Below are 21,761 nucleotides of genomic sequence, written 5' to 3' on the forward strand. Positions count from 1 at the left end.
TTAGATCCCAAAATAGTAAATTAATATCAGTCAAGTCTCTGAGCAATTTTTTAAAAAAAATAAATTATAAATATTAATTCAAACAGTTACAAACAAAAATTTTTGTTATGATTTAACAGTTACATTTAATATTTAATTGCAATAATTTGGGTCGACATTTTCAACTTACTTTTCAAAAAAATTTGTCGAGCACTTAACTATTATTAATTCATTATCTTAAAACTTAACTGTCATTTTTTTAATTTTTTTTCCTAGTTTTCTTTCTTCTCCATTTTTCTCTCAATCCAACCAAAGGTAGATGCTCTTACAATTAATTTTAATGCATATTGACTAGGATCATGCTAAGATAAAGAAAAAATAAAATGACTTGAAACAATGATGACTTTGTAAATTTTATTTTATCATCTTGGTGAAAGACTTTATAAATTTTAGATTAAAATATCCCGAACAACAATTTTCAATAATTACAATTATTATCAGGTTTTGGAGAAAAAAAAAACATTTTAATCTTAGAAAAGATATTGTCAACATACACGCTTTTGAATAATTACATACCTACTAATGTAATTACATATAAATTATTACATACATATTCAATAGCGGATGTCATACACACACCTCTAATTCTAAGGCAAAAAAACAAATTAATTTTTATCCCATTTATAAAACACTTCGCTATTTTTTGTTTATATTTATCTTTTTACCCTTATCAAATGCTAAAAAAAATTACAAAAAATAAGTCTTTCAATTTTTGTTAAAAGTAAAGATAACTTATTAAATTTTAAAATAAAGTTAATAAATTTTAAAATTTTCTTTAATTTTCGTAAAGCACATTAAATAAAAGTGACTTGTAAAATAGAAGAAAATGAAATAAACCAAATACTTGAATTACGATAACACAGCCTGCCAAAAATAAAATGTCAGAAACATTAAATGATTTTTTAGGAGGCACTATGCATTACGAAGATTAGCAAAACAAAGGACGAGCCTCAAGCATTCTCAAATCGATGATGTGACCTACAATGCTATAATTGCCGTACTCTACTTCTCCTATATCTACATTTGAAAGTCTCCTTTATTATACAGCCACGACACAAAATAAGCAAAACAGTTTACTTTATACACTACCGAGTACCGCCTTGAATCCCCTCATTACGACCATTATCAGGCAGAGATGAAGAGGAAGCAACCTCCTTGTCTTTGCTAATTGATGATGACGACTTGCCCTCATTTACATTTGCGTTCTGCAGAATCTGGAGCTGATTTTGCAGAATCTGTTTTGATTTTACCCCCAAAAAAAAAATACAGATTAGTTTCATGAATAACTATAACAGGGATGGATTTCAATCTTCATTCACGGATTTAATTCAATACACAAGAGTTAAACTTCCACGTTAGGGACTAAGGTGTACTTAATATTATGTATACATGGGACGCATCTGTTTCCGAAACCTCTTCAATTTTCACAAACCCTGAATAAAAAAATGCAGGCATTTACCAACATGCCATCTAGAATCATGCTTCATGGTTTATATCTAATATATCCTGGAATGCCATCCACTAATTTTATATGTGCATGTGACATGACACATGCTTATAGAAGACTGATTGCGAGAAAGTAGTCATAATATCAGCGATGTTACGACTAGACAGATGTGGCTGAGAAAAGCAACAGTGTAAATACTCATTTGGTGGCAAACATAATTACCAAACTTGACCACTCTACAGAAGTACAATGAGATTACAATGGCAGGGTAGTGATAAACAAGTTACCATTGAAGAAGTTCAGTGCAACTGTACCTCAATCTGGTATTGAATTGTTCTTTGAGCTTCCAGAAGAGAGTTTGGCCCATTCGGATCAGATCCAGATCCCTCTCCATAATTCACGTTTGCTACATGTGTTAGAGAAGGAGGGATAAGAAACGGTCCCATTGGATGAAAGGAAACATTCATTGGTCCACCAGGGATGACAAATTGTCGTTGTGTTTGTTCACATGAAGTATGTTCTCCATTAAGCTCTGTATTAGTAGATTCAGCGGCAGGTCTATGAACAGGAGGATATACAGTATATCCAGGGGCGCTGCAAAATAGAGAACAAACCCTATCAATTAATCAATTAAATAGTTTAACAGGCTGTAGCCTGTAGGCAATTGAAGTTATCAATTTTATAGTGCACTTAAACATGAGTTGGACCTTGAAATTGATTGTTGCCTCGTTAATCAAATTCACTCACATTTTACTGAACAGATTTGGATACAAGTACTGAATTTAAAGACAGTTTGAATTTTGAGAAAATAGAAGACTCGAAATTGCAAAGCTGGTCCTTTTAACCTTCAAATCCAAAGAAATTTTATCATCATCAAAGAATTAAAACTTAACTAGCTTCTATTCATGCTTTTGCAGGTGAAGCATGGGTTAAGGATTTCAAAATTCAAAATATTTCTTTCTTTTTTTTAAATAAATATGGAACGTATATTAACCAAACTAATAGAAGACATTACAAACTAATGAATACAAAGAGCAACTCTCCTATCATCATTCACCAACTTTTGATAAAGAGGTGGTGAATGATCATAGGTACAAAAATCAACACTAATCCAGTAAACCTATGAAATAATTGTGCTAATAAGTGAGCACAAATGTTTGCTTCCCTGTATACGAAATCAAAAAAACAGTCCAATCTCTTCCAAGGAAGAGTCTAGCAATTTCAATAACACCACCAAACAGATGGTTTTGATTGCCAATCCTGGTAATAACCATATTAATAGCTTCAGTACTGTCACAGAAAACTTCCACATACGTAACCAGTGTTCAAACTTCTTTTCGAAAATACTAGAATGCTTAAGATTAGATCTGGAAAAAGAGAGAAAATTTTGAAAAATTAGACGTTTGTCTCAGATTCAACCAAAAGCTCATGTGCCATCTTTGCAAACATACGAGAGTGTTGCCTCAGTTAGCTACTCCTTTATAACAGATTAATAGAGTATACCAAGTGTATATAAATATATAATATATTCCTTTTGCAGCACCTGCTAATTTCTTTTTTTTTCAACAAGAACAACCCAGGCACACAATGTGTTTTCAGTTAAATTCATTGTTTCTGAATCAGTCTGTTTAAGGATATATATATATATATATATATAAAAAGAAAGGTGGAGGGCAAATCACTGATATTTAAATTGGGTGAAAGGAAAAAAGAGATATTGCCATACCATGCTAAAGAAGTTGCAGATGGTGATGGGTACACAAAAGACTTCTCATACATTGCAGCAGCAGCAGCAGCAGCTTGGAGTCTAGCTTGATGACGACTCAAATTATCAGTAGCCACCCCACTGCCACCTTCAGCTTGAGATGAGTTTCCAGTATTAGTTCCTGTTCCTGTTCCAAGTTATAATAATCCAGCCTCAATCAAGTTCAGCTATATCCAAAGCTGCAATCTTTACTTCATTCATGTTATTTTATAATTTCATAAATATTTAAACAGGTAGTGTTAAACTCAAAATGATACCACGTTAAACAAAAAGTAAGAAAACATGACTGTCCCAAGAAAAGAGAAAACATGGTTTTAAGAGTTGAATAAATTATTTCAATCTTCAACAGACACAATACACCATTTTATAACTCGTATAGAAATATAAAAGAAAATGGGACAGAAATGATCCCAGTCTTTAAAAAAAGTCTGTATAGTAAAAAATTTCTAAACTGAAATGCTTTAAAAAGGATAATGTTTGGTTCTTGCATGGAAGGGGCGTATCCGAAGAGGGCTTGTATGGAAGGGGCGTATCCGAAGAGGACTAATCTGCCGATATCAAACTATATGACCCTCACTTTTCCCATTTTCCATTTTAGTTACTAAAGGCATTATTTCCTCAGAAATAGTATAATTTCAATTTTGGCATAGTGAAATCATTAATATGCTAACAAACTACGCATAGAGTATCTGTTCTCATATGATTACCCTGTCGATCTGACTGTGATCCATGCTGCCCTCCAGCAGTAGTTGCCCCATTTTCAGGTGGTACAACCAAGGCTCTACAGGTAGGGCAAGTATGTTGTCGCTCCAACCATGATCGGAGGCAATGCACATGAAAAAGATGTCCACATATAAGTTTCTTGGCTGTAGTCATCTCTTCACGACAGATAATACATGTAGCATCACTTCTGCATACCCATTTAAAAAAATCAATACTATTGTATAAGCTTAACTACAAAACTAACAAGTGTAACATTTTAAAAACTAACGCGTTAAGCTCTTCAGGGGTTGCATCTGGAAACCGATCATTCATATTTGAAGTAATCTTACGATAGCGAATGTAGTCAGCAACACGAACTTTGAAGTTCCTAAATGTCTCATACAGCTCCCGTATTAAGTGTAAAGGCACACCATAATTTCTACCAAAGCCAATTTAAGGTTAGCACTTAGTAGGTAACAAATAGCTGTGAAGACTAAACATACAATCAAATCAAAACAAAAACAGGACAAGCAAGTAAACCAAAAGCTAGACAAGCTATTTTAAAATAACATTCACTACTAAAGAACAATAGAAGAAAACAGTAGGTGACGGGTGACCATAACCTTATATAATATCTCTGAACAAATGATAAAGCAGTAAGATAAAAGCCAAGTTCCATGACAAACACAGCAACCATTAGTTTAACTAACATTATAATTAGCTAAGTAATTTAGAAGGACCTTCCCTTGGTTATTGTTCAAAGTATCTGAAAAGGAGATGACATATACCAGTTACTAGAGATTAGGGGAGCGCCAATAAGGAAGTTACCGTTAAAGAAAATCTCAGTGCCATTGCAACTCAATCTGGAACTTACTATTTTAAAGGATTGATTTCTATCAGCTTTGTAAAAAACTAAATATGTTTCTCTCACCCATTAATTTCCAAATAATAATTTACAGAGGGCCTGTGCTGCACAAAAAACTCCAGCAGCTAGTTTGTCTGATTTCAGACATAATATACCTTCAAAGTGCAATTCTTGAACCAACATTCATGTTTGTAAACCAAAACGCTAACATCAATTCCAGCCTTTAATATTTTAAATTGCATCTTCCTCCATGTAAACACTCTAGGAAGATTCATGAGGGCTACAATGCATATGCAAAACAAGAGTAGACTGATCACTCACATGAAAATCACAAGGAAGAAACACATATACATAGACAAGTGAAGCAAATCCCTGATGAGTTCCAAGTAGAATGTGAAAACTGGTTTCCTTTCCCATTGTCCTTCCATAAGCATGTCGCTAACGTAGAAAAGATATTTTACAAAAATTGACACTGTTGTTGTTGCCAGTATCATGTACCTGAGATAGAAATGGATAGTGTCAAAGACAAATCCCCAAGAAATAGATAGAAATAAACAGAAATGTTCAACCACATGTTAGGATAAATAGATTCCTAGTAGGTGAAGTGATTCACATATATATATATAGGCATTTTATAATTTTTTTAGTGTAATTTAATTATTTAACATAAGATCCACAGACACATAACTTGATTAATTTATAGGAATAATATCAACATGCAGCAATTTAAAAATCATGATTTATCTGATCATCAAGTATTTTATTATTATTTGATAAGGTAATAATAACAATTAACAACTTAAACTTCATAGCCCAATAAAATAATCAATGTAAACTTATAATTTGTAATTAGAGTAAAATGGTTGACTTGTTTTGGTTGTACGATTATGGTATCCTTGGGCTGAAATGCATACAATCCAAGACTAAGGCTCACCTCCAGCGATAAAAAAGGAGCACCCTTAACATTGTCTTGGTGCATGTAAGAGAATAAATTCTCCTAGGTACTTGCCCCAGGGTTTGAAACCAAGTTGCTAAACGTAAGGAGCATACCTCCAACTCCTTATCCACTAAGCCAACCACCACTGAGTTATGGTTGACCGGTTAACTCTATATGCTAGCAATTACTTTTTTCCCAGAGCCAACCAACTATAATTTTATTATTGTAGATATATACTCCTCCCTTATAATTTGTTCTTTGCTATGCCAATATTTTCCCAGATAAAAAGGATCTTGATCAAAGAACAAAAGAAGAAATTTATAACTTCTAGACATCAATAATCCTATAACCAAGGTCAATTAAAGATAATGATTGGTTGCTTACAGTAAAATGGCTTTTTATCAGACAAAGAATTCAAAAATTCAACAATATTGTAGATTTCTATATATTTAAAAGGACTAGCTGGACTTAAGAACAGCTAAAGATGGTATACTTTTTAATCTCCATACATCATTCTAATCTTGACACAACCAATGTAGATACAAAAACTTTAAAATTGACATAAAGTGAAGCATTTTTCAATTCAAATTAAGCATATGGCAACTGGCAACTAATTTAGGGAGAATACAGAGAGGAAGGCTTACTCAAAAGCAAAAAAGAGGGAAACTGAAGCCTGCCATGACAGTATCAAATGCTTCACGGAACTATATAAAAACAGTCCATCCAGAAGGAGGAGGAAACCCATAAAAGACACAATTCGAATGTGAGACAACAAGGGCACTGTAGGAGTGGTCTCAATATATTCAACTCTTTTCTGAGCCAACCAATGTAAAGCTTTGATCAACAACAGTGCTGTGACCATAGCAAGGAATGTAACAGAGAAATCCTGCCTAAAAATGGTGATGGCAAAAAGGATTTCCATAACCTCCCTCCATGATTGCTCATTAAGCCTCTCAACCTCTGCCTCTCGGAGTGTGCCAAGAAATACCTTCTTTGTTAATTGCCATAAAAGACACATAATGACCAGACCCATGTTGAGAAGAAGTACCAAGCTGATCTTGGAAGTTGACAGAAAAACCATTGCTGGATAAAATTGACCTCTGCTGTTGAATGCATGATACGTAACAGCTAGAGTTGCAATGAAACTAAGCCCCGCATACGACTGTAGCCTCATCATTTTTGCTATACACACAGAAACAGCAACAATTTAATCAACATCTGGAAACCCATATGCGTAAGAAGTCCTAACTCAACATAAAACGGTTACCTTCAAACTTTTTTCAAAAGCGTCAATATCCAAACGATTACACGACCAGATTCAAAGCCAAATTAAAATAAAAAAATAAAAACAAAGTAAGAAACGGTGACGCCGTCCGACACTAGGGTTGACAACAACGCAGGAACAGATGACGCGGGGAATAAGTTCAAATCTAGATTCAAAGTCAGATTGAACTAATCATACTCGCAGGATTTTGGGGGTAGAGAGAGCCCTAAGGTTCCAATCTTCTTCAGTAGCCCGAGAACAACCACGCAGGACTGACAACGGCGGACGGCGCCCGACGGCGTGCTCGACCAAGCGTGGATTGCCTGTTCGTGGACGAAGAGAAATGGATCCCTACTCCTTCGTCAAGTAAAAAAATTTATTTTACTACTTTATACTCTAAAATTGAAACAGATAAAATTTATCCTCCCTCTAACAAAAATTTTATGCTCTCTCCTTCGTCAAGAACAACTATGTCATTGATACGTAAGCAACCAAAAATACAGAAACCGATAAGTAAAATGGCCCATTAAATTTGAAAAGAATAATAATGACGCCACATGAACGGTATAATCGATTGAACGACGCATTCAGATGTCCCGAGAAATATATCATACAAGAAACAAAACAGAAGGAGCAATCCGAATATTTCAACGAAAAGGACAGATGCTAGATCGGTATGTAAGGCTGAAATAAACTAAAAACTCAAATCCCACCACCAGTTTTCTGCCAATGCATCCCAAGAGGATGAACCCTAAACTAAGAAACAAATCACCGTGCAAGATCAATACAGCTGCGAAAATTGATGAATCAATTGTAAGAGGAAAATCCAAAATCTTCACATGAAAAGAATCCACACCTAACAACTCTTGAAATTGTCAGACAAACGTTGGTGATCAGCAACTTCGGCAACTCGCGTTCGGTCTCTCGGATTTTTGTGTCCTGCGAACTCAAAAATTGATGATGTATGCTTATCCAATGACAATCTGCCACATCATCTGTTGTTGCAATTGGCTTTGGTTCGGTGAGTCACACAATTAATTAACCATTAATAACCATCACTCCGAGCATTAAGTGAAATAAAATTATTGATTAAAAAAATAAAATAAAATGATAAATAGATGAAAATAGAGATTACTTTGTATGAAAAGAATTTCTAGACATTTTCAATTATTTTAAATATTTTAAAAAATTTAATTTTTTTAATACCATAAAAAAAGAGATACCCCTTCCATCTTTATATATAAGGTGTTTTTAATTGAATCTTACATATTAATAAAAAATTATTATTTAGTTGAAATAATACTAAATCACAATAATTTTTTAATTTTACATCTAATAATGTCAATTCATATTATGAAGGTGATACATAAGGCATGTATATTAATACCTCTTTTTTTTTTTCAAGACAAGGGCTAAATTATCCATTATTTAAAAATATCATGACGCCCTTTATATTTAATGATAAAATAAACTTTTAAAAAATATTATATATATTGAGATAAAAGGGTATACTTTTATTCTTATTCTTAACTTTAAATAATAATATAAAGGAGAATCTCATTTAAAGACTCTTCAAGAAAATTATTTATAAATAAGAACTAACAACAAATCCTATTAGAGAAAAAGCAACTCATGTTTCTATTTTAACAACAATTAATTATATATTAATTATTGTCTGTGAATAATTTTTTTGAGAGCTCATTGAATGTGATTCTCCTATAATATAATTACATTAAATATCTTTTCGCTAATTAAAAATTATTAAATTGAAAAAAGTGGTTTATATATTATAAAATGTCCTATATTTAAATCAAAAATTATTTTAAGATGTCCTACAAATAGGGCAGGAGGGAATATTATATAAAAAAATATGAATATATAATAAATGTCCAGCATTCTCATTTTAAAAAACTTAATCCCAAATTAAATATTTTAGGATAACAAATAATAAATTTTTATCTATATATTTATTAATTAATATATAACTTGAGTGATTAAAGCTGGAAATTAAAGTATGCTCAATGCATCAAGCTCATGCTTAAAAAGATTTGAGTTTTAAAAGGAAAAGTAGAAGGATTTACATATATCATTTTAATTTTAAAATATTTTCATTTTTAGGTCTTTTAAAAAAAAACAATGTTATTAATCACAAGAGAATGCAACCTCTGGCCTATACCACAACTTACCAAAGAAAATAAAAAACCTAGAATACAACTAAAATAGATGTCTTTACAACCTTGAAGCATGGTGTTACAATGTTGTATCAATTTAGAATTAGTAATTTAAACCAGTCAAAATAAATTTGATAAAATTTAGAACCAAGCATTATAAAATATATTTTTAATATTTAGGCTTATTTAGACCAATCCAAAGAGGCTTCAAAAATTTTGAGTCAAGCTTGATCGAATTTGGCTAAATACCTAGATAATACATTGATTTTTTTAAAATATATATAATGTTAATTATTAGTTAATCTTTTAAGTTTTAGTTGATTTTATATTGAGATATCATATATTTTAGTTTCAAAAAGTTTTGGGTCTTCTACATTTTTTAATTTTATTTATTCCACATGTTATATTTTATATTTTTTGATAATAATAAAAAATTTAATTGTAAATTAAAAATTGACAATTTAAATATCCAGGTCGTGCCTCTGTGAATTCTCAAACTCGTTAACTCCAAGGTATAGTAATTAAAGCCTCTTTCTACTTTTTAAAACACTTATCATTATCATGGTAGAAAAAAAAAATATTCCCTCCATCTTAAGTTATAAAGTACTTTTAAATAATTTTTTTGTTTCAAAATATAAAAAATTTTGGATAGATTAAAATTTTATTAAATATATCAATTTTAATATTATCATTTTTCTCTCTATGATAAATTTTTATCCCTTCTCTTTTTAATATATTAAATGATGACATTTTTAAAAATTTATATTTTTGTTTTGAAAAAATTAAGTTGTTAAGTGTATTTAATAAAGTTTATTTATATGTAAGATTTTGTCTAAAAGTGTCTTATAATTTAAGATAGAGAGAGTATATATCATGATATAAAAAACAAAAAAAAATGACAAACCATCCATTTGGACACATCCCTTTACTCTAGCCAATGCTAAAATGTTTGCCGATTTTTACCTTGGCAACACACCTAAAAAAAAAAGATTAAAGGTTATTTTTGCTTTTTAATTTTACTAGGAGAATCATTTGACATTTTAAACTCCATTATGGGTCAATTGTTTTTCTCCAAGTTAAAATTCTTTTTCTTATCATCCTGATGTTAAAAATGCCTAACGTCTGTTTATCGTCAATAGTTGCTATCATTTTTTATTATTTTTTAATGAGTTAATAATTTTTTTCTGCTCAACTTTTATCCAAAAGATTTGTGAACACCCTCAACTCAAATATTTTGTGATAAAAAATATTTAAAAAGTATAATGTGAAGTTTACTAACAATAAAGAGATGGTGAGAAAATGACACAATGACAATAAAGAAAATCTTTAACGATGAGGGACAAAATTTACTCATGATTAAATTTAGGGTGTTTAATGATCTTTTGAATTAAGTTAAGGGAAAAAATAACTTTTAATGCAAGAAAAAACCTAAGTCACTTGCTGAATTTCTGTAGGTCAGAAAGCTTATGCAATAAATTAGCACATTTCCAATCACCATATACACCCAATCCAGCCATAATTTTGAACAACTCTTCACGATCCATTTTCACAGCCACCTTCATTCCCACGATTTTTTGTTTATTTCACTCAATTTTAGATGTTTAATGTATATAAATGATTTCAAATATTTAACAATATTAGATCTAATGTCCTCATAAAATACACACACACACGTATAGATACTATATATGTGTATGTGTGTGGTACCCTTAAATTTTATAATTTCTGGATCCGTAACTCTAACATTAATTTCATTTTAAGTTCATATCACAACATTTACATTTGCTTAAATATTTCAAAAAAAATAAGAAATACTCTCCTTTTTTAAAATGTAAGATATTTTTAACCAAATCTCACCTCAAATAAAGTAGTTACTTAATTTCAAACTAATCCTATCTTTTTATATTTATTTCTATTAAATATCATACAATAAATATAAAGTCATGATTAATAGGAGCACTTTAAAAAAAGTAATTACACCTCGAAAGATTAAAAATGCCCAACATTTTTAAACATTCAACTTTTTTTAAAAATATCTTATATTTTTAAATAGATAAAATATATATGAGACCCATCAATGGATCAACTAAACCCGCCAAATACTAGAGTTTTTATATTCATGTGTATATTAATCTATTGACATTTAAATTATTAATTTTTTAATTTAAAAAATATTTGACTGTTTTGAAAAAATAGTTTTGAATAAAAATTGTGTTTAAAATTCGACTACATGCAAACTAAAATTAATTAACTAACTAGTCTTATTTTAATGTGATTAAAATTATTATATCACATAAAACGCTCTTTTAAAAATATTTAGATATTTTGATATAAATTATAGAAATTTTCACCTAAACGGGGTAAAAACTTTACCAGAAAAAACTACATCAAGAAAAGTTAAATATACAAAATTCTCCTCAAAATTGATGTTGTTTCACATAACTCCATCATCTTTAAAATTTTAAAATTAACATTCTTAATCTTTTTTTTATCACAAACTTTTTTACTTTTATTTTTTAACTATCGTACTAAGAGAAGTTGCCAAGTCATTTTTTAAAAAAATTTATCCACAATTTTACTGTTATTATTATCTTACACCAGATGCTACATAAGGGGTTAAGTATTTTTTTTTTAAACATGACATGTTAAAGATAACCAAAAAATAATATTAGAGGAGTCCATTGTAAAAAAAAAAATAAAAGGTTTGGTATGTTACTTTTATATATTTTAAGGGTGAGGAATTCCATGCAACTTGCTAAAGTTTTGTACTTCATTTGTTAAAAAATATAAGGTATTTTTTAAGGAGTTAAATGTTAAAAAATATAAGACATTTTTTAAAAAATTAGATGTGAAAAAATGTAAGATATTTTTAGTCTTTTAAAGTGTAATCATTGTTTTTTTTTCAAAAGTGCCCCTATTGATAATGATTTTATATTTATTGTAGGGTGTTGAATAGGGATAAATATAAAAATATAGAGTTAATTAAAAAGTAGATAACTATTTTATTGAAAATGAGATTCAATTAGAAATGTCTTATATTTTTAAACGAAGAGAGTATATTTTAATTTTTTGTTTCTTAAAGATACATTTTTACCTTTCAACTTTATCGAAAGGACACGAACATTATAAATTTAATTATGTTAATTAAGTTTTGTTAATTTTATCTTTCAATGTTAAAGATTCTCTTCCTCATTATTTTATCATTAACTCATAGTTTTTTTACTATGAGTAAGGTTCACATTATATTTTTAATATTTTTTATTATAAAATACATGTTTAAGCATAATTTTCCTTCTTAATTTTATATCGAAGAGTCCAAGCACCTTAAATTTAAATATTTTATAATAAAAAATTGTAAGATAGTGCATAATGTTGAATAGATGGTAAATTTTTAATATTAAAAGATAAATTTAATCTGTAATTGAGTTTAAGGTGTTTAATAATTCTTTAGGTAAAATTGAGAAATTAAAGACCTTTAACCCTTCTTGTTTTTCCCTTAAAATGTTTCGGAATGTAGATCTTTTTTTTTTTTTTTCTTTCTGAAAGAAGATCGAAAATGAAAAACTAACACCATTCCTAATCTATGATATATTCCCAGTCGATGAAGTAGTTAATGCAACACAAAAAAAAAATAAAATAAAAATAAAAATGGAAGCCATAAGCCCATAACAAATCACCCAAAGAAGCCAGCTGAAACCTCACGAAACCAGTAGTGAGAAGAGGGAAGGGACGACGAGAAATGGCGTCGGTAGTGAAGAGCGTGATCAGCTCGATCAGAGAAAAGGGATTCAGTGCCTTCCTTAGAACCCTCAAGGAAGAAGGCTACTTGTAAGTTTTTTTTTTTCCTTTTGCTTTTGCGAGTTGATATCCGAATTTGTTTCGTTGCATCAGAAATCGCCGGCAAATTCTGCAAAGAAAAAATGTCTGATTCCAAGAATTTGGGGCTTAATTGAAAAAGTCTTTGGTATGATAGATGCTGTGATGTGGGTGAAAAATCTCAGTTCTGCTTTTGGTCATTTGTTTAATAACTCTACCTATTCACTTCACATTATGGGGAAGATTTAATTTTAAGTTATGGCCCGATGCTGTTAGAAATTATATGGGGCACTTTAAATTTTTTTCCCCTTCAAAGTTATTTTAAGAAGTTTGGATCGTGCTGATTTTGTCTTGTCATTTGAACCTCCAGGAGATGCCTTAGCGATGGAAACCTCTTGTAAGTAGTCTATTTTGCATATCTTACGTAGTTGCATTTATGTTTTACGTTTCTAGAATGCATATCTGTGCCTCTGTGTTTTAGTCTGGGCGCCTTCCTTTCTGCTGTGTCTGTGTGTGTGTGTGTGTGTGTGTGTGTGTGTGTGTGTGCACCATAGATTGATGTCGGTATATTATAATCATTATCGACTTTCAGCACTGGAATTTGAAGACTAACCCCCGGGGGGGGGGGACTATCTGAACATCTACTTTGGAGGCTACCTAAGTTAACCAAACAACTAAAAGACCACCTGAAAAATCAGAAGGAATGAATCCCAACCTTTGAAGTGATTGCTCATATACTTCTAATCCAGAATTTTCTTGCTTTTTCTTGAAAGGGAACTATGTCAGGTGTAGCCTATCAACTACCTCCTGGAGCTTCATATGATTTAAACAGTTTTCCATCCTATTACATTCCAGATAAGGATTCTCATGGCTACATGATTTGTCCTTATCTCCTTGGCCACCTCCATAGCTGATGGAGGTAGCCACCTTTTCCTCCCATAGGTCCTAGGTTGCATTTTTACCTTTATCTCTTGCCAATATTTATCTGACAATTGACTAAGCTAGTGAGGCAAAGTTTGTGGATCTCAGTTGTCTTCCTTCCCCACTAAATGACCAAACCGTTGTTTTCCAAGGAGCCTTATGCTTCAAAATGCTAGATGAGGGAGAAACATGATGATGATCCATATTCCATACGGAAATGAAGGATGCCACATTCAAGATCACTGCTACTTACTACAAGCCACCCCTGCAAGCTGTCCAACATGCATATAAGAAAGCATAACATTGGATTTAGGATTTATGAAAACACACTAGGGAAGACAAGCAAAGAGTATTTCAAGGACACTGGGTAGACAAGGAAGTTCCTGTCATGAGTTAAGAATCTGTTTCAAGTAATGTTTTATCTAATAGATTTACCCTGATATGTTCCAAATAGTTTATCCTAGATGAATTTCAGCTTCATTGGTATTATATTCAGTTAAAAGTTTCAGAAAGATCTCCATCAGTGCTTCTTCTATACTCGGCCTTCTTTTCCCTTTGAAAACACTCATTAGCAATCCATTCAATTAATAAGTCTTCCTCTGCATTGAAGTTTAAATCAATAAGGTCATCCTCACTAAACCTCATCTGAAATCATCTGAATACTGAAAGCTGAATTATCAGAAAAATCAGAATGTTGGGCCCCGTCAGCCTTAGAATCTGATTATTTTTTAACAACTGTGACCTTTTCTCTGCTACTATGATCCCCTATTGTTTCCCCTGGAACAAACTCAAATTCACTCCTTTCCTTACGCTGTTTGCAGTCTATTTTTGTAAAATACATCATATCCATTTCACAATCTGATATAACAACCTAGTTTATGCTTTCTTTTCGGTCAAAACCACATCTTTCTCATTCTGCACACCAGAACTTTGCCCCACCTCCTCTGAAATGCCCTTTCCATTCCCAACAGACCCTCTTGAACCAGTCTTGATTGGTTCTCCATTTTTAGCCTCTTCTTGTGCCATCCAGCAGCACACATCACCAAACTAGCTCTCGGGGCATCAACAAGAAGAGCAACAATCTGCTTTCAATGAAAGAGCCTTCTGGTTTGGTTTGGATCCAACATTCAAACTTCTTGTGCCCTCTACTTTGGAACCTGCTTTTTGTCTGTAGCAGTTGAGTCTTAAAAATTCATTAGCTGGCCCTTTTCAAAATACTAAGCATTACTATTATCCTTCGCCTTTCACAATTTCCATAACAAAACATGGACTCTTGCCTCTTCTGTTATTTATTCATATAAATAATTCTTCAAAGATCCAAGTTTGCACTTACCCTGTATGGGAATAAGATCTCGATAAGCCCATTGTAATTTTGAAGCTCCCTCCAAAGTTAAGTTGTATGTCTGCATTGTTTTTGCTGAGTGTAATTGATACTAATGATAGTAAGAAATGGAGGAGAGATGGGAAGAATATCTTTATTCTAGTTTGTGTCTGAATAGAAACTTATTATTACTTTGAGTAGACAAGATTTTACAAAAAAAGTTCTTCAGACTCATGGGAGAGAACAACTATTTCGTTTTTCAATGTGAATTTGACAGAACATTTTTTTACCAGGCAATGTTAATTCCAAGGAATGGAAACTCTGAATGAGTGCATTTATGTAGCTAGAATTGTATTTGTTGGAGCCTGAAAGGACTGACACAAGAACATCATTGGTATTGTATGAATCTCCTTCTTATCCCCAATACAAAAGAGAAAAAAGCTCCTGAGAGAGTTGTCAGTCCAACAGTTATAGAAAGTTGAGTTGACTGAATGTGTATGGTTTGTTTTCTTTCAGAAGGTTTATATGTTTTATAATAATTAGTTTCCTAAAATATTAACGTAACTGCCCCGAATGATATTCATTTTTATTTTTCAATTTTTTTTTAAATTTTTTTAGAAGGGGGTTTACACTCTGTCAGTCCTTTTTCCTCTGCTATTCCGATTTCAGACTCTTTTCTGAATTTATGCAGGCAAACAAAGATCCATAATATTGGGGCAAGGCTTGTTGGCGTTGATAGATTTGGTAACAAGTATTATGAGAGACTTGAAGATATGCAATATGGTTAGTTTCTTCTCTGCACACATGATTTTGTTTAATATAGCTATTATTATAATTTTCTCACTGCTGAAATTTCTGAAATGTAACCTCTAGTATTTGAGCTTCTGTGAATAGTAAGAAACGGTACTCTGATTGTGATGTATAATAAACAAGAAACGGTAATGCCGAAAGCTGTGGCTTTTAATCTTCTGCTTCAAAATAGACTCTTGTACAGAGCTGTGTTGAGAAAATGTGATGGCAAATTGTGGGGAGAGAAGGGAATAAAGAAAATTTATTGCTAAAAGACTTACCTATTTTCTACTGGACACTGATCCTTATCCTCTGTATATGCTAGTTGTATGACCATACAAAGTCATGTACCTTTTACCATGTTCATACTCCAAGCAACTCCCTAAAAGCTTTCCAAGGCTTTCCTTGTTCAGGGCAGTGTTGAGAAAATATGAGAGCAGAAGTTTGGGAAAAGATGGACCAAACTCAACTGTACTAGTTATAACTACAAAGCATTAGGTTTTTTGTTGCACTAGTAGTAACTCTTTAATGAACCTAAAATGCTTCCCAAAATCTTTAATGCCTCGCAACACCCATGAATATAAAGCTAATAAACTTGCTGCTTGTTACAAATAAAATCCTACTCAATAATTTATTCAAAAAAAAAAAAATCCTACTCAAGAAAAATTAAGATTCATCAACAACTTTAATAAAAGAACTCGACAATCAACTCAAGAACTTAAGCAACTGGCTCTCAACAGACAAACAACGTTAGTATTCTTTCACCTATGCATGTGTTTCTATTTCTGTGATCATATAATCTCTTAACGAGTTTATGAATCAAATTTATTAGATTTTGTAAATTCATTAGTTTTACGAAGAACTGTTACATATTGTGGTTTCCTTAAAAACTTGTAGGAAGACACAGGTGGGTCGAATATGCAGAGAAGGATAGGTATAATGCTTCTCAGGTTCCACCTGAATGGCATGGTTGGCTCCATTTCATAACTGATCACACAGGAGATGAGGTAAATTCATTACTTTCCTACTGTGGTGGTGCCATAAGGCCAAGAATCCCAAATTCTTGCTCTTGAAATAATAAATAAATGGATTCTTCGCAGCTTCTCATGCTGAAACCTAGAAGGTATGGTGTTGAACACAAGGAGAACTTGTCTGGAGAAGGTGAACAGTATATCTATCATTCCAAGGGACATGCACTTAATCCGGGTCAGAGAGACTGGACCCGGTACCAGTCATGGCAGTCCAAAGCCTGAGGCTGACCTTTGGAGCATAGTTCAGCTGTGACTGAGCTGCAAGATATCTTGGATATTTCTTCTTTCTTACCTTGTGAGAATAAATGGGTTGTATTCAAATTTAACTGGTGAAATTCAGTTATCTTTATAAAGAGTTCGATCTTGTCTGAGACATCTAAGTAGACAAAATCACCTTGAAATATTTCCAATATTCATCAAAAGGATTTGTTCTTCTATTATGAGGCAGACCAAATACACAATTATAACAGATCTGAGGCAACTGTTTTCTAAGGATTTGCTCCTTTTTTGTGATTTAGGAAAGGCATTTAAGTAGTTTCTTTTGCCCTTATAGCAACTTGGAGGAGAGTTACTATTTTCCCTTGTTTGGATTTCCTTTTCTTCTCTTCTTTCCTCATAATCCCTCTATTTGAAAAGTGGGGGAATTTGAAGGGATGGATTATTAATTCCCTTCTCTCCTGTTTCCTCCATTTTAACCGAGCATTATATTAAGGACTTGTGGGATTTTATTGGAATTTTAGAATGTTTTGGGATTAGACTGTCACTAACTTGGTTTTTTAAGACTGTATTTTTCACTTGCAAATTTTGAAGGGTCAAAATGAATGATCTAGAGACTCCAACGATAATTGACAAGGGTCAGGAAAATGACATTGAAGGATCTCTACGTAGAGACAAAAGCGAAGATATGGTTTGTTTTAATTAAGAATTGTTTTGAATAGAAAGTATAATATACTAAAGTAATATATGGTGGGGGACAGTTGTAGTAGGTGACATCAAATTGAAGATATTTTTACTAAAAAACTTTATCTTTTTCCATTTTGGCATGATTATTTGATACTTTTATATTACTAAATTAAATTCGGGCATTATTGGATGTAATGTGTAACAGCCTCTCCAACATGTTCTTTCCCCCACACTAATTGAATAAACAATATTCTGGTAGGAATTGAATAAACAATATTACTGAAGGAAAATTGAATTTATTTTTTATTCGATCCAAGTAGTGTTAATTAATCTTAGTTTTTGAAATTATTTTGAAGAATCTTAAAATAAATTTAAATAAATTGGAAAAAATTATAGCCCAAAATTTTAAGTTAATATTTTGTCTAACTTATTTCCAAAAATATTTCAAAATTAAAATTCTTTATAAATATCTTTAATTTGAGATTTTGGATATTATTTATTTATTTATTCTTCAAAATAAAACATCAAAATCAAACAAAATTAACCCATATTTTTACAAAACATTGCTAGAGCCTAGAGTAGCTATACTCTACAACTGTAATGAGATGTCATAAAGACTCAAAGTTGATAATTCAGGTAGATTAAGCTTATTTGAATTAAACTCAATTCAAGTTATGCTTAAAAAATATCTTGACATATAAAAATACCTATAGAGTTTAGTTTGACTCTAACCTCTCATATGTTCAAAATAGCTCAAATACCTAAATTGTTGAATATTATATTATATTATTTTTTATTTTTGTAATTTCAATTTTTATTTAAAAATGTTTTTTCAATTTTTATCTTATTTATAAATAAAAGAAATTGGGTATTTGGGCTTGACTCAAATTTTTTTGAGTTTATTCAAGAGAACTAAATAAGCCTGAAATAAAAAAAAATTAAACTCTCAAGCTCGATCTTATGAGTTTTTAGGCTTATTTGAGCTAGTCAGTTCAGACTTAGCTCATATTTTTTTGAGTTCATTTGGGCAGCCTGAATATGCTTGGAATTAAAAAATTCTAAACTTTTAAGCTCGAACTTATGAGTTTTCGGGTTTATTCGAGCTGGCGAGTCAAGTTTGGTCTAAATTATCTCCTTTATAAAGACCTATATTATATTATCTATTATCTATCATAATGCACACCTAGATAATAAAATTATTTCATTTAAAATATTTGCTGTTAAAAAGTGTAAGTATTGATAATATGACATTTCAAGAGCATTAAAGAAGTACTGAAATAGTTTAATGAAAAATTATAGTTTACACTAGAAAAGCAAATAGCAAACTTGGTTAGAAAGTGCCCACATATGCAACTGTACAAGTAGTGAAGTAGGTGTAAACGTTTATCATGGAAATGGAAAGTTTGGTAAGAAAAAGACAATTAATATACTATACAAGATATAACATTTATAAAAATGTTTCTTATTTATAAATTAGTAATATATTTTTAACTTTTATATAATACATGGGAATTCACATCTAGTCAATAATTTTGTGGCAAAAATTATTTTTTATTTTAAATAAAATGAAAATATTTTTAGTCATGATATAAAATATAACAACTATTGTTTATTTTAGTTTTAGGCAAAAATATTTGTAATATGTTCATCAAATACAACATTTTGATCCTTGAAATGCTAGATGGAAGGGAGAGGTTTTCAACTTTTATATTTTATTTCAATTAATAGTGAATATTTAATTGATTATAATAAATATGGAAAAAGTTACTATTTTACTCATACATGTCCTTTATATATATATATATATATATATATAAACATATATTCTAGTCTTCTATTTTCTCTTGTATTCTTTCATTTTTTTTTCGTTTTTTTCAGTACCAAACAATGCATTAAGAAATTATAATTCACTTCTTAATCTTATTTTTAAGTTTCATGTTTCAAGAGTGCCAAGAAAAATTAGAAAAAAAAAATACCCACTCCGTTATTTAATATGCTTGAAGGAGTGAGAAAGCAATAATTCTTCTCCCTATTTTCTATGGGGAAAGATATTTCAGGAGGACCTGATAAAAAATAATATCAAATATTATCTGAGCTATGCTCGAACTTTTACATTTCAGCACTCAGATACAGTAGCAGTTTCATTCTATTATAAAACATTGGGATGCAGTAAGGCTCAAATTAGTCATTTTATTTGTCTATTATGTTCATCTAATTTTCATCTGGTTAAAAAAAAAAAAAGAAAAATTGTCCATTATGTTCCATTGTCTCCCCAAAAAGTTGGTGCAGTGAGGTAACAGGAAAGCCTCATCTTGAATGGGGGCTAGCATGTGGAGTGCAGAAGCTAACCTAAAATTCGGTCTAACAGAATAGTTTCTTCTAACATCATAAATCAAGATTCAAATATTTATTAGAGGAGTAATTCACATTTAATACGAAAGATACTCTTTTTATTAAAAAATATAAAATATTTTTAATTAAATTTTATTTTTTAATAAAATAATTCCCTACTTTTAAATTAATTATATTTTTTTATATTTATTTTTATTAAAATATAAAGTCATTCATCAATAGGACACTTTTAAAAGAAAGATAATGATTACATCTCAAAAGATTTAAAAATGTAATATACAACTCTTTAAAAAATATCTTATATTTTTAAATGAATGGAGTGGGTGTAAAAGAATAGACCTAATAGCGATTTTACTGTCCATGCGTAGCAATTTTGTGAAATTGTAGTTTTTTTTTTTGGTTAGTTTTTATAAATGAGCTAAGGTGCAAATCTATCCTTAACTCAAGTATGTTATAATTTTACACATGAATTGTAAAAATAATGCAAAATTTCTCAATTCATAAAAAAATATTTAAGTAGATTGGGTGCATTATATCATTTGTGATATATTCAATAAAATATGACATTTATATAGCATTAAATATAAATTAATTTTGATATTGATGATAGTAGAGAGAGAATATGTAAGAAATTAAATGTGCATTCTGTTATAATAATAAAATTAATTTAAAAAATATCACACAAAATCTTATTAAATTATTTAAAATATTTTAATTAAACAGATCATAAATGACATAATTGACTCAATTTATCTAAATATTTTTCCAATCCATAGCAATCTAGACATTTGTTCAGTAAGGTCATGGTCCCATTTACCATGCTGCACTACCCATCATGTAATAAATTATCGTACAATTTTGCTCGTGAAATTTAAAAAACAGTGCAGAAATCCCATTCTAAAATAGAAAGACTTATGTTAACAAACATTGACTATAAAAATCAAAATAATTAAAATTTTATTTAACCTGAAATATAAATAAAAAAATTCACGTTTTTAAATTTGCCTTAGCTAGCAGCACAACATTTTATTTTGTTTTATCACAGTAAAATTTTTATCTTTTTATTATTTTAATTTTTTTTCATGCTTGTCAGATTTCGATGTAGTGGGGAAAAAATGTCAACCGACTTGAATTTCCCTCCAACTACCAATTGGATCCAGTTGCTTAGCGAAGAAGAAGATGAAATGTAGTTTTGTTTCACGTCTTGTTGGCTAGTGAAGCACTCAATTTTGCCGTTTGCTAAGCGTCGTTTTCAATTTTCAGTTTGAATTTGAACTAAACGCCATGTGCCAGCACTTCGTCTGTGAATCGTGGCGCCCTCCAACACTCCTAATCTTTTACTCTCTTAATTATTACTACTTCACTTATTTAATCTTCTCTTTATTTATATCCTGTAAAATTGAGTTTGCGTTATTTTTTAATCTCTTTCGTTGTGAAA

General features: G+C 30.7%; 2 protein-coding genes across 4 annotated transcripts; one reads left to right on the top strand and one right to left on the bottom strand.

The window, feature by feature from the left end:
* Window positions 1-866: 866 nt before the first annotated feature.
* LOC129313784 (ERAD-associated E3 ubiquitin-protein ligase HRD1B-like) lies at window positions 867-8,013 on the bottom strand. 2 transcript variants are annotated; one of them, XM_054957171.1, is made up of 8 exons: window positions 7,876-8,013; window positions 6,400-6,937; window positions 5,140-5,316; window positions 4,243-4,392; window positions 3,959-4,161; window positions 3,213-3,378; window positions 1,801-2,080; window positions 867-1,274 (listed from the first exon to the last, which is right to left on the bottom strand). In XM_054957171.1, the coding sequence occupies exons 2-8, from the start codon at window positions 6,930-6,932 to the stop codon at window positions 1,125-1,127; spliced, it is 1,659 nt and encodes a 552-aa protein (XP_054813146.1). In that variant the 5' UTR covers window positions 6,933-6,937; window positions 7,876-8,013; the 3' UTR covers window positions 867-1,124. The 2 variants fall into 2 exon arrangements, with proteins under 2 accessions (XP_054813146.1, XP_054813147.1); XM_054957172.1 differs by lacking the exon at window positions 6,400-6,937 and having other exon boundaries at window positions 7,876-7,937.
* Window positions 8,014-12,838: 4,825 nt separating this feature from the next.
* Window positions 12,839-17,508, top strand: LOC129312915 (probable NADH dehydrogenase [ubiquinone] 1 alpha subcomplex subunit 12). 2 transcript variants are annotated; one of them, XM_054955700.1, is made up of 5 exons: window positions 12,844-13,018; window positions 13,377-13,403; window positions 15,940-16,031; window positions 16,935-17,044; window positions 17,138-17,508. In XM_054955700.1, exons 1-5 carry the CDS (start codon window positions 12,930-12,932, stop codon window positions 17,288-17,290), a joined length of 471 nt encoding a protein of 156 aa, XP_054811675.1. In that variant the 5' UTR covers window positions 12,844-12,929; the 3' UTR covers window positions 17,291-17,508. The 2 variants fall into 2 exon arrangements, with proteins under 2 accessions (XP_054811677.1, XP_054811675.1); XM_054955702.1 differs by lacking the exon at window positions 13,377-13,403 and having other exon boundaries at window positions 12,839-13,018.
* Window positions 17,509-21,761: the final 4,253 nt, after the last annotated feature.

This window comes from Prosopis cineraria, unplaced genomic scaffold (genome assembly GCF_029017545.1).
Source record: "Prosopis cineraria cultivar Desert tree isolate PC_DT_omini unplaced genomic scaffold, ASM2901754v1 PC6, whole genome shotgun sequence".
NCBI lineage: Eukaryota > Viridiplantae > Streptophyta > Magnoliopsida > Fabales > Fabaceae > Prosopis > Prosopis cineraria.